Below are 13,185 nucleotides of genomic sequence, written 5' to 3'. Positions count from 1 at the left end.
CCTCCAAATCCTTCTTCCGTCAACTTTATACTGTTTCCACTTTCCATTACTTCAGTCCACTTCACGTCACGCACATCCATCTTTGGCTCTTTGCACTGCTCGATGCTACTACCCGAACATTCAAACTCAAACCCAAAGGACCGCCTGCTATTCTCTTCTTCTTATTTTTCTTTCCTCTTACAAAAATGAAGACTTACGGTGCGAGAGATTTTTGAAAGGGGAAGCAGAGAGGCCGACATGAGAGCTGGCTGTGGTCAAGCGGGTACTTTCTGACTATCGGGGAAGAGAGTTATTTTGGTAATTTGCTAGAGAGACGTTGATTTGTGTGTTTGTCTATGTGGGAGTTCTAAAGTCGCCCAATGGACAATAATTTTTTTACAAAATTATTGTGTTCCCAAACATGTAATGGTTGGATTTTCTATATGGGAGTTGTAGAGTCTGTAGAGAGATAAATCACTTTTCTCTTTTGAAAAATCGTGTTTATGAGCCTTAACTGTTGGTATTTCCGGTGGAGAAATAAAGCACTTTTTTTTTTTTTTTACAAAATCGCTTGTGTATTGTAATTGGGCCTTTTTTTTTTTTTTTAATACAAATATAAATTTTATCATGGGGCCTTCTTCCCCTGTGGGCTTAGGCGATTGCCTAAGGGTAGAGCTGAGCCTGGATATTGATATAATTATACATTTATATTTAATTAATTGATCTGTTAAATTTTATACTTAAGCTAGAAGTATCAAGTATATATCAAAGTTATTTAAGTAATTATCTAAGTAACTAGATACTTAATCATTATATTAATTACTTAGTATGAATTGTATATTTATGAGTTATGAGTCATGACTCATGACTTGTGTAGTTATGTGACTATGTCATTATGTGGCTATAATAATTTATTGTTATAGCTTAATTTTTAATTATACATAGTTATGAATTATGATTCACATTATATGATATGAAATTATTTATAATATGATATGAAAATTATGAATCATACTTATCATAACTTTCTTAGTATCTAATAATAATATTTATATTATATAATATAACTAGATAAATATTATCATTATAATTTAGATACATAGGAGATTGGACCATATGATTATTATGAATCATACTTATCTTAACTTCCCTAGTATCTAACGGTCCTAACTTTTAAGATTTAGTATCAAGTATGTATTAAAATTATCTAAGTAACTAGATACTTAATCATCATAATTTATATTAGTTACTTAATGTGAATTGTATACTTATGATTTATGTAGTTATATCGTTATAAGTTATGTGACTATGTCATTATGTGGCTATAATAATTTATTGTTATAGCTTAATTTTTAATTATCTATAGTTATGAATTATGATTCATATCATATGATATAAGTATTGTTGATATGATTATTACATTATACATTGTGACATATGACATGAGATTTAATATCATATAAATTGTTAAATCATACTTAAATTTAATCAAATAAATTGTTATATCATATCATATATTGTTGTTAGATCATAGTACATTGTTAAAACTTAAATCACACTTAATTATACAATTATACAAAATAAGTATTGTTGATATGATTCTTACATTATATAATAAGGATATAATGTGTCATATCACCTAAAATTTAATATCATATAAATTGTTAGATCATATGCATTTCATATAAATTCTAGTGATTATACATATGATCATATAATCTAATGGTATAAATTATAATGATTATACTTAATTTGTGATTAGAAGAAACATGTTGTTGATTTTTAATTTGATGTTTTTACTATTGGTAGTGTTGTTGTATAGTAAATAACTTTGACTTTGTGATTCATGTGTTAAATATGAAATGATATTTGTAAGAATGCCGTGATCATATGATTATTACACTATACATTGTGCCATATGACATGAGATTTAATATCATATAAATTGTTAGATCATACTTAAATTTAATAAAATGAATTGCTAGATCATAGTATATTGTTAGAACTTTGATCACACTTGATTATACAATGATACAAAATAAGTATTGTTAATATCATTATTACATTATACATTGTGCCATATGGCATGAGATTTAATATCATATAAATTGTTAGATCATATTTAAATTTAATCAAATGAATTGTTAGATCATATCACCCAGTTATTGTTGTTAGATCATAGTACATTGTTAAAACTTTGATCACACTTAATTATATAATGATACAAAATAAGTATTATTGATATCATTATTACATTATATAATAAAGATATAATGTGATATATCACATAAGATTTAATATCATATAAATTGTTAGATTATATGCATTTCATATAAATTATAGTAATAATACATATGATCATATGTACGTACTTGCGGAACAAGCCTTTTCTAGATGATTTTATAAAAGATTTATGATCTCTCTATCTCTCTCTCTCTCTCTCTCTCTCTCTCTCTCTCTCTCTCATATATATATATATATATATATAGAGAGAGAGAGAGAGAGAGAGAGAGAGAGAGAGAGATAGAGAGAGATATATATATATATGAATTCTAATAATTATACTTAATTTGTGATTATAAGAAACACATTGTTAATTTTATTGCTAATCAATTGATTAATTTGAGATTATATCAATTACATTGTCATTGTATATGATATGATTATTTGAATAATACGATTAAGTATCAAGATTTTTATTAAATCATATGATTAATAATTTATTGTTAATTCAATAATCATTAGATATTTAATTATTAGATTTAGAGTCTTGAATCTTGATCTCTTAGATCATATAAGATATAATCATATTAATTATCTTTTATAATTAAATTATATATTATATAGATACTTATAGATATAGCTAATAATTATATATTGTATAACAATAAATCAATAATTAATTATTGTTAATTAATAAGTGATATAATAAATAAGTTATTTTTTATCAGTATATATGCATATATTTATTAATAAATATGTATATTAATAAATATATACGAGTCGAGCTAATAAGCGAGCCTAGCCTTTTTACGGGTATGTTCGCGAACTTTAAACGAGCGAGCCGGGTTTTATACGGGTATGTATCGTTTAATAATCGAGTATAGTTTCGTGTCCACGAATAGCTCATTTAATAACCGAGTCGCGCACGAGCCGAGCCTTATCGAGCCGAGCCCGAGCGAGCTCACGGGTAGCTTTGCTTCGTTTACATCCCTACTGGCAGGCAATCGAAACAGTTTCTTAATGTGATATAGAGTATAAAGAAAATTTTATATTTTTTTTAAAGAAAAAGCGAAAGAAGCTGTTCAAAAGTAATTAATGTGGTTAAAAAATTAAAATAAAAAATTATTAAAAAAATATAAAAATTAAAATAATTTAAAGTTGATATTTTTAGACAAAAAAAAAAAAAAAAAAAAAAAACAGGTTACCAAAGAAGCCCGTAAAGTCAGCTTTACAAGATGGGCAGCTCTGATTGACTGGATTGATCCACTCAAGTCATGCATTCATACGGATTTTCTTCCGTCCTTCTACCTCTTTCCAAATGTCGTGGCGGCCGGAAAAGCATGCATGCAACAGCTTAACCTAGAAAAAATTAAGGTAGACTTATTGATAGGGGTGACAATTTTTTATACGGCTTGCGAATTTGACACATAGTTATAAGGTTTTGGTTTAATTTAAATGAGTTTGGGTTATAAACAGATCGACCCGTTTATGACACGTTTAATATACGTATCAAACTGGTCAACCCGCTTGATCCGCAGATAATCCGTTTGACCCCTTTAAAAAAAAACAAAAGGTTAAAAGTAGTTTATGTCGGACCCTTATTTTGCTATTGAGATATGTAGTTAATATTCATTGTAAATTGTATCGAAATTTTTACATTAAGTTTGAAAGCAATTTTTGGTAGTTTACATTAAAGATTGGAAGTAGTTTATAACTTTATATTAAGGTTGGAATATTAGATAGTTATTGTAAAAGTTTGGAATGATATTTCAATCCTTAATTTATTTTTTATTTTATTTTTAAAAAAATTATGCTGCTAAGTGCTAGCTTAGAAGTTAGAACCATCAAATTAATTAGGTGATTATATGGTTTTGGGCCTTTTCTATGCGGAGACCTTTGAAATTGCATTACTTTTAAAATTTTTGAAATGATTGAACATTAATGCTCCGTTTGTTTCGGCGTAAAATGATTTCTGGAAAACAATTTCAGCATTTTTCGGTGTTTGGTAGGGGCGAAAATAATGGTCAACGAAAATCATTTTCGGTTTGACCGTAAAAGCTTCTTTAATTTTCGGAAAACGATTTACGATTTTTAAAACCGTAAATCGTTTTACGAAATGAAACTCTTCGTCCTTACACACATGTTTGATATCCGATCGTCAGAATTTAATAATTATCGGTCGTCGGAATTCGGTCGGCGTCGGAGTCCGACAACATCCGGTCGCCGGAACCCTGCCGGTGCCGGAATCAGTCACTGGAATTTTGCCGGCGCCGGAATCCGGCCACCGGATGACCAAATTCCAGCCGGATCCGGAAGATTCCGTCCGGATCTGGCCAAAATGGCCGGGATCCGGCCGGAATCCGGTCAAACTTTTTCGCCGGAATCCGGCGACGGCGATCGGACGTTGCCGGATTCCGGCGACATTTGCCAAACTCTGATTTTTGCATTTCGTAATTTTTTTCGTGCAAACCAAACACCGAAAAATATTTTCAAGAAAATCATTTTTTCTGAAAATAATTTCGTCGAAATCATTTTACGACGGAAATCATTTTACGTCGAAACAAACGGAGCAAAAAAGAACAAAAATAAAAAGTGGGCAAAAAATAAATTAATGGGCCGTTTCGGGTCAATCGGGTTGTGTCAATCCAACATGACTTGTTAACTAAACGGGTCGTGTCGTGTCGTGTTACTCGTTAATTTAACGTGTCATGTTCGGGTTGACATGTTTGACCCGTTAATTTAATTTGGTCGTGTTGTATCAAGCCTAAACGGGTTGGCAGGTCAAATATATTGACCCGAACCCGACACACCAACCCGTTTTGTCACCCCTAGTTGTTGTTGAAAAACCCTATTTGATCTCGATGCATGTTGACCGACTATCCTTTGATATTTGCTAACAATTGGTTGCCAAATATTTTGGAAGGAAAATAATCATTTTCTAAGATCATTAGCAACAGTTTTTTTTTTTTTTTTTTCTTAATATAAAAATTCAAATCACTCTATGCTTTCCTATTTTAATGTATTTCACAATACTTTCCATTATCTTTTCTCTATACCATTTGAATATTCTTTTTAAATTAAATGGTAGGAGAAAGAAAGAAAAAATAAATCATTTAAATATTGTTTCAAATAAATGGTAGATGAATAAGAGAGGCAAGATAAAAAATTATATATTGAAATAATGTTAAGAAATTACTTTTGCTTCTTTTGATGTTTCCTTAGTTTAGGAAACAACAAGATAATCTGATTCAATGAATTTTTTAAGAGTTTTTCCTACGTATAAGAAATGGAATAAGATCTAAGGAAGCTGATGCTAGTGCTCTAATATTTTATAATACTGCCCTTCATTTATCATATGTTTAATCCTGAATTAATTTCTATAATTATTCTCTAATTAATTTAGAAACGTTGGCCTACAATTAAGTTAAAAAGTTTCTCGGCGTCCGAACACGAACAGAAGTAGCCTACGAATTGAATTAGTACAAATTGGTCTCATAAAAAAACAAAAACTAAATCGATAATTCTCTAAAAGTGGCAAATTTAACTTTCTCCAGCCGCGTCTAGATACGGATTGAGATCCCCGGCAATAGCAAAAAATTTGCCCAAGAACAATTTCTCCAATCAAGCCATCCATTTAAATCCATTTAAAATAACGGCTATTAATACGCCACCTCATCGATCCGCGTCAACCTCAGAAAAAAACATCTTCTCCCTCCGCCAAATACGGTCTGCGTCTCTCTCTCTTCATTCTTCATTTCTTCTTCTCCTGATTCTTTTTTTTTTTTTTTCTTACCCATTCACTACAAGAAAAATGGTCTTTAGCGACCAATTTTTTAGCGACGACCCATAAGTCGTCCCTAATAGTCACTTATCAACGACGACATTTTGGGGTCGTTGCTAATGTCAAAAAAAGTTTGAACATCAGCGACGACAAAATTGTCGTCGCTAATATGTCGTCGTTATTATTGTGGCGGTAATTTTTTTCCCACGTGAAAAGTATTAGCGACAATATTTAGCTTATTAGCGACGACTTTGTGGTCGCTAATAACGCATGTTATTAGGGACCATAATAGTCGTCGCTAATACTTGACTATTAGTGACGACGAATATGTCGTCACTAATAGTCAAGTATTAGCGACGACTATGTTGTTGCTAATGACAGATCTTATTAGTGACCACAATAGTCGTCGCTAAAATGATCCATAAATAATATATTAATTTGAATCAAATTAGCGACAACACATCGTTGCTAATATCTCGTGTATTTAACTTAATTTTTTTTGTTTTGGAAAAACTAAACTTTACCCCCCCCCCCCCCCCCCCAAAGTTTAATCTAATATGCAATTTTGCCTCCAAAATGAAAAAAAAAAAAAAAAGAAAAAAAAAAAAAGAAGTTGCAATGGACCCCAACTAAGTTTCATAATTTTGCCATGTAGCATATTCTTCCGAATTTGGTGTTAATGTCTCAATGGGTATTAGAACTTAAATAATCATAATTGAGCAGGAAAATTTGACTTCTAGGCTTGATTTACGGCTAAATAACTTTCCTAATTCTGATAGGAATCATGTCCAATTTTTAAGTTGGAAAATTTTCAAAATCGGAGCCCTGAATAAAGGGTACCATCGACAATCTATGGCAAGGGTCACCCCTACATATATAGGGCTTCTTGTCGGGTACAATGGTACCGGTGTATATATGTAAGGAACAATGGCTAAGATTTTCCCTAACGAATTTGGTGTTAATGTCTCAATGGGTATTAGAACTTAAATAATCATAATTGAGCAGGAAAATTTGACTTCTAGGCTTGATTTACGGCTACATAACTTTCCTAATTCTAATAGGAATCATGTCCAATTTTTAAGCCGGAAAATTTTCAAAATCGGAGCCCTGAATAAAGGGTACCATCGACAATCTATGGCAAGGGTCACCCCTACATATATAGGGCTTCTTGTCACCCCTACATATATAGGGCTTCTTGTCGGGTACGGTGGTACCGGTGTATATATGTAAGGAACAATGGCTAAGATTTTCCCTAACGAATTTGGTGTTAATGTCTCAATGGGTATTAGAACTTAAATAATCATAATTGAGTAGGAAAATTTGACTTCTAGACTTGATTTACGGCTACATAACTTTTTCCTAATTCTGATAGGAATCATGTCCAATTTTTAAGCCGGAAAATTTTCAAAATCGGAGCCCTGAATAAAGGGTACCATCGACAATCTATGGCAAGGGTCACCCTTACATATATAGGGCTTCTTGTCACCCCTACATATATAGGGCTTCTTGTCGGGTACGGTGGTACCGGTGTATATATGTAATGGCTAAGATTTTCCCTAACGAATTTGGTGTTAATGTCTCAATGGGTATTAGAACTTAAATAATCATAATTGAGCAGGAAAATTTGACTTCTAGGCTTGATTTACGGCTACATAACTTTCCTACTAATTAAGTTTTGTTAGCCTACTTAATAGAGATTGTAGGAGTCTCTTCTCGTAGCCAAATATTTCTCAGCTACAAAATTAATTAATGGAACCCAATTGAAGTGGGAACAAACCTGTGCTGCCAATTGACTTGAGAAATTCCAGTCACAGGAGGTTAACTTATAAAAGTTATATATTATAAGTGCATGGTCTTTGTGGGCAAGGAAGTGATCGAAGACCGTGATCACCATCGACAGCTTGTTTTTCTCTTGACCTGGGATTTCAAAGAAAATAATGAAGAAACAAGCAGAGTTAATGAGAAGGCTTGGAGATGGAGAAGAAGGTGGTTATGATGCTATTGTCGTGGGGTCTGGATATGGTGGTTCTGTTGCTGCTTGTCGGATGTCAATGGCGGGAATAAAGGTATGTTTGATTGAGAAAGGCCGGAGATGGGAAGCTCAGGATTTTCCAACTGACAGCTTGAAGATCATGTCTGCTGTGAGGATGGAGAACCAGAACTTAGGTGTCAGCTTTGGCCCAAAAGATGCTTTATTCCAGGTTAATTACTTTACTTCCTCTTAATTTGTTATCTTCTTCTCGATCTTGCATGGAAATCAAACATATATAAACATGCATGAAGATCGACGTACAAGGTTACTTCACAATAATTAACGTTTTAGTATTTGGATATATATTTGGAATCACTGAAATGAACAACTCATGAAGAAAAATATCATGAATCCGTTGTCAAATCACCAAATACGTACAAGAGATATGTTATACATTCTCTTATTGTCTTTACCTCATTTTTTTCACTTTTGAAAATTATTATTAAATGTTTTACGTGGCCCATATAAGGGACTTACATGAACCCTATATATCCAAGGATGATTTTAAAGAATTGGAAGGATGAAAGAAGAACAGGAGGAGTGTGGCGTCCCACATTGCTTGGGTATAAGAATTAGAATGCGCTTATATGTATAAACGCATCATTCTTGACACAACGTTTTTTAAAGCCGTGATGACCATAAACCTATCAAAACTTTGCAGTTAAGCGTGCTTCTGTGAAAGTAGTATTAGGATGGGTGACCTTTTGAAAAGTCTCATTTTAGGGAGCTAAAAGCGGACAATATTATTGTGTCATTGGAGGTATGTCATTACAAATGATATTAGAGCCGTTGTTCAGCCTTAGATGAGGGAGCGTGCACAAGCTTATGAGGGTCACTAGCGGGTACTCTTTGGGACGCCAAGAATTGGGTGATCCCATGAGGGTCGCCAGCGGGGACGCTGGGTTACAAGGAGGAAATAAAACATTTCTCTTTTATGAAAATTCTCAACGTCTATAAATTTTTGAAAAGTTCAACTTGTTTACTTTGTTTAAAAGTCCACTTTTTACATAAAAAAATGTTATTTCATTTTCTGTAATACATCTCTCATCCATCTTTTGTTCAAATCAAGCATTGAAAAGTCTTGGAAGAAGATGAAAAGTCCCGTGTAGAAATATATAATGAATCGGTTGTCAAAAGAACTTAAGCAGGCCAAAAAACGGTAGTCACATGGAGTTGAAAATTAACCAGATTAAAACATGCTTAGTTTCTAATTAACTCAAGACTTCAGTGTAAATTAATGATAATATATATGAATCTGTTTGATGAAAATATATATAGGTACATGAACAAAATGATTCTCTAGCAGCAGTGGCATGCGGGCTTGGTGGAGGTTCACTTGTGAATGCAGGAGTGACGGTGCCAACCCCAGTTCGAGCCAGAAGGAATCCGAAGTGGCCAAAGGAATGGGAAAGGGATTGGGAAAATTGTGAAGCTTCTGCCGCAGCCATGCTGAGAATACAAAGTGTTCCTGTCAAGTTTCCTGTTGCCAAAGTCTTGGGAGAAATATTAGCCGATGGACAGATTGAAAAAAGTTTTGAGACGTCTTCATTGCAGCTAAGCATGAATTTTGGTCTTGAAGAGCCTCAAAGCAATATTAATCCCTGCTTAGCCTGTGGAAACTGTCTTGCTGGATGTCCTTATAATGCCAAAAGTTCTACTGACAAAAACTATTTAGTTTCGGCAATCCAGGCATTATTTTCTAGCTATCATTTAATTTGTTTATATTAACTGCAAACTATATGTTTTTAGGAATATATATAGTACGTTTGTATTTTCAAATGCCATAGGGTATTTACGGCTACTTTTGGTACTTGAATAATTAATAATGGTTCTTTAGAAATTAATAGGAAGAGGTATTATTAGAAATGAACGAACATTCTTATTCTTAATTAGTATGGTTACAATACAAGAATAACCAAAGTTTTTAAATGAAAATGAATTATATTTTGCCCAGTTTTTCTAAAACATCATAACCGTAAATATTATTGTCCCTATAGGTGGCTGGCATGGCCACCCGGTACCAATAGAAGCTCTAGGGGTGGTTGCGGGCTTGTGGCAACCACTGGTGCACCATGGGGGTGGCTACGACCACCCCGAATTGCACAGGTTGCATGTCCAAACAGTTTCTTATTCATATTTGGATCATACTTTTTCTGTTAAATTTCTTTGTGATGCAGGCAGGATGTCATGTAATAACAGAATGTCAAGTTCAATATGTGGTTAAAAAACCATATGAAATTTACGAAGAAGAAGGCATAATTGGCAGAAAGAGAAGAAGATGGCATGTTTACTTGAATGAGATTGACTGCATAACTGCTGATTTTGTAGTCCTTTCAGGTACGAAGCAGTTCTAGCAACAACAAATGATATGTATCTTTTGTTAGAGAATATTTTCCATATCATTAATTGTGATTGGATTTGGTATGAGAATTTATCTTGTGAAAGTAAGTTGTACACCGAATTAAATAAAATCTCGTCTCTGTTTATCTTTATTCCCCTTTATCTTTACTTTTCTATTTGATTATCAATTCTTTCATTTTTTTGAAATTTTGTCTCAAAACAAAAAGTTAAACAAGTTCGAAATATGTTTCCTTTTTTCCATAGCGGGAGTTTTGGGCACAGCTGAGATACTTTTCCGGTCACAAATGAGAGGATTGAAACTTTCAGATGCACTTGGGTCTGGATTCAGCTGTAATGGGAATAATGTGGCTTATCTTGCTGGAAGCCCAGCACCCATGAGTGCTTACGGATTAAACCGAAAGCAACTCTCAAACATACCTTTTCAAGAACGGCCGGGGCCATCCATCTCTTCATCTTATACATCTTCATTGGGATTCACAATCCAGGTCTCGAAACTTCTCTACATCTAAAACCTAAATTCACTCATGTAGTTCTAACTGGGTTTTTTCTTCGGGTCATTGTAAATTTTTATAAACACGTAAAATCGTTAGTTATATTTGCGTTATCATTCCAAAATGACTAATCAATTTAATTTAAACTTTCATAGAATCACTTATAAAGCACAGTTTTACTTAATAAGTAAGCAATGTGAAATCATGGGTGGTTTGAGCCTTAAATAACTTAGGCGGTCGCCTAAGTCCCCCAACTAATAATTATACAATAAATTTATATATATTTTTTTAAAAAAATAGTTAAGGCTAAAAAAAACATTTTAAAGCTCTAATATGGTAAAAAGTTAATAAAATACTATTTAATTAAGGCCCGCACTTAATAATTTTACAATAAAATTATTTCTGCCAAAACAAATTTTAAGATTCTAATATGGTAAAAATTTAATAAATGGTTTCTAATTAAGGCCCTCAATCATGGTAAAAGTAATTACAAATTGAAAGTCTCATTATTCACATTAAAAAAAAAAATTCATAAATTCTTGAAAAGTTTCACTTATTTACTCTATTTAAAAGCCTCATTTTTACATTCATGAAATTAGTCTAACGTGCATAATTTTTTTTCCAATGTTTATTTGAATTGAATGTTTAGAAAAATATAAAAAGTCTTCAAATTAAGTGCATAAATTCTCATTATTTGCAATGTGCATAATAGATAGAATTACACATTCGGTGAATCTTCAATGCCCAACAATTTTTTCCATATTATGTTCTATTACAAATCAATCTTTATATAACTTATTTTCATTTTCCTCTTTATTTTTCTTTAAATCTTATTATTTCATGTCTTTGAATCAAGTGATAAGTCATTCTATATCTAATAAGTTATTAAAAAAAAATTAAAATACATTTTACAAATATAAGAAAATGCTCTAATTGACATATTAAGTAAAAAAACTAATATAAATATTAAAATAAATTTAATTTAATTAATATTTAAATATAAAAAAATGACATCACTTAAACTTATTGCCTTAATCCTCAAAATATATCGACCAGGCCCTGTGTAAGACTAAACACCCATAATTATGTTTATAAATTATCAACTCTACGTGAATTACTGATCTTTCCAATATGGGCCGGTGTGTTACACCAAACATGATTTTTATTTTTTTCAATACGGGGAAGAGGAAAGGGGATACACCAAGCATGCATGCTTGCATACATAGATATACATTTGAACATATAAGGATAAAAACTCTCTTTCATTTAGGATTCATCCAACATTTTCCCTTTTTCTGCATGTTGGCTCAGAGTGCTGTACTTCCAACGGCTTATCCTTACCTGATGTTCAAAGGGATCACAACTTACGGTTGGCCAACTGGATCCTGGTTCTTTCATGGGATAATTGACAAGGTAAAACACATTACAGGTTTTAAAGCAAGCCAAGCAATGATTCTTAATGCAATGGGATATGATGACAGTGATGGGAAAATAACATTTGATAAGGACATGAATAGAATCTGCTTTAGTCCACCTCACGATCCTTTACTCCCAAGGAAAATTAATGCCTTTCAGAAGCTCACTAAGAAATTAGGAGGAATACTCTTCATGTCAAGGTACCGAAGCACATCAGTTCATCTTTTAGGTGGGTGCAATGCATCGTCCGATCGTTTATGTGGTGTTTGTAATCCGAGTGGTCAGGTTTTTGACGCAGAAGGTACCGCCACTGTTCACGCCGGCCTCTATGTCTGTGATGCTTCTTTAATCCCTTGTTCTGTTGGCATAAACCCATCTCTTACTATTGCCACTGTGGCCGAGTACGTAAGTAGACACCTTGTGAGGGATGTTCTCAAGTACAAGAGCAATAACGGTATTGAAATTCCTGTTAAAATTGTTCATCAAGACCCACATTCCATCATTGATAAGAATATGAAGACTGACTGGACATCAATGGTCACTTTTAATGAAACCATGGAGGGTTATGTAGGGGGTATGCCATGCACAGCTTATCTAAAAGTGAAGATAAACTCTCAAGATCAGAAGAGCTCGGGTGAGTGGAAATGGGGTATCAGAGAATGTCATCCTCTTTTAAGAGGCAAAGTTGGTGGATATGTGGAATTTAGAGCCATTGAGAAGGATAAATTACATGTTATAGATGGGAAAATAAATTTGTGTGAAGTAGAATGCAAAACTCCTTACACACAGTGTATGCATTATCATCTTCTCCTTGCAGCTTCCTCTGGTTCAAGGTATCATGAGAAGGTTTAAGATAAATTTCCTCATCAATTTCTTTTATGATATTACGGAACTAAGAAATT

General features: G+C 32.7%; 1 protein-coding gene across 1 annotated transcript; it reads left to right on the top strand.

Moving 5' to 3' along the window:
* The first annotated feature begins 7,920 nt into the window (after positions 1 to 7,920).
* LOC133872655 (uncharacterized) lies at positions 7,921 to 9,743 on the top strand. Its single transcript, XM_062310234.1, has 2 exons — positions 7,921 to 8,184; positions 9,294 to 9,743. Exons 1-2 carry the CDS (start codon positions 7,921 to 7,923, stop codon positions 9,741 to 9,743), a joined length of 714 nt encoding a protein of 237 aa, XP_062166218.1.
* Positions 9,744 to 13,185: the final 3,442 nt, after the last annotated feature.

Source organism: Alnus glutinosa, chromosome 7 (genome assembly GCF_958979055.1).
Source record: "Alnus glutinosa chromosome 7, dhAlnGlut1.1, whole genome shotgun sequence".
NCBI lineage: Eukaryota > Viridiplantae > Streptophyta > Magnoliopsida > Fagales > Betulaceae > Alnus > Alnus glutinosa.
This window is presented reverse-complemented; position numbering and strand designations above follow the sequence as displayed.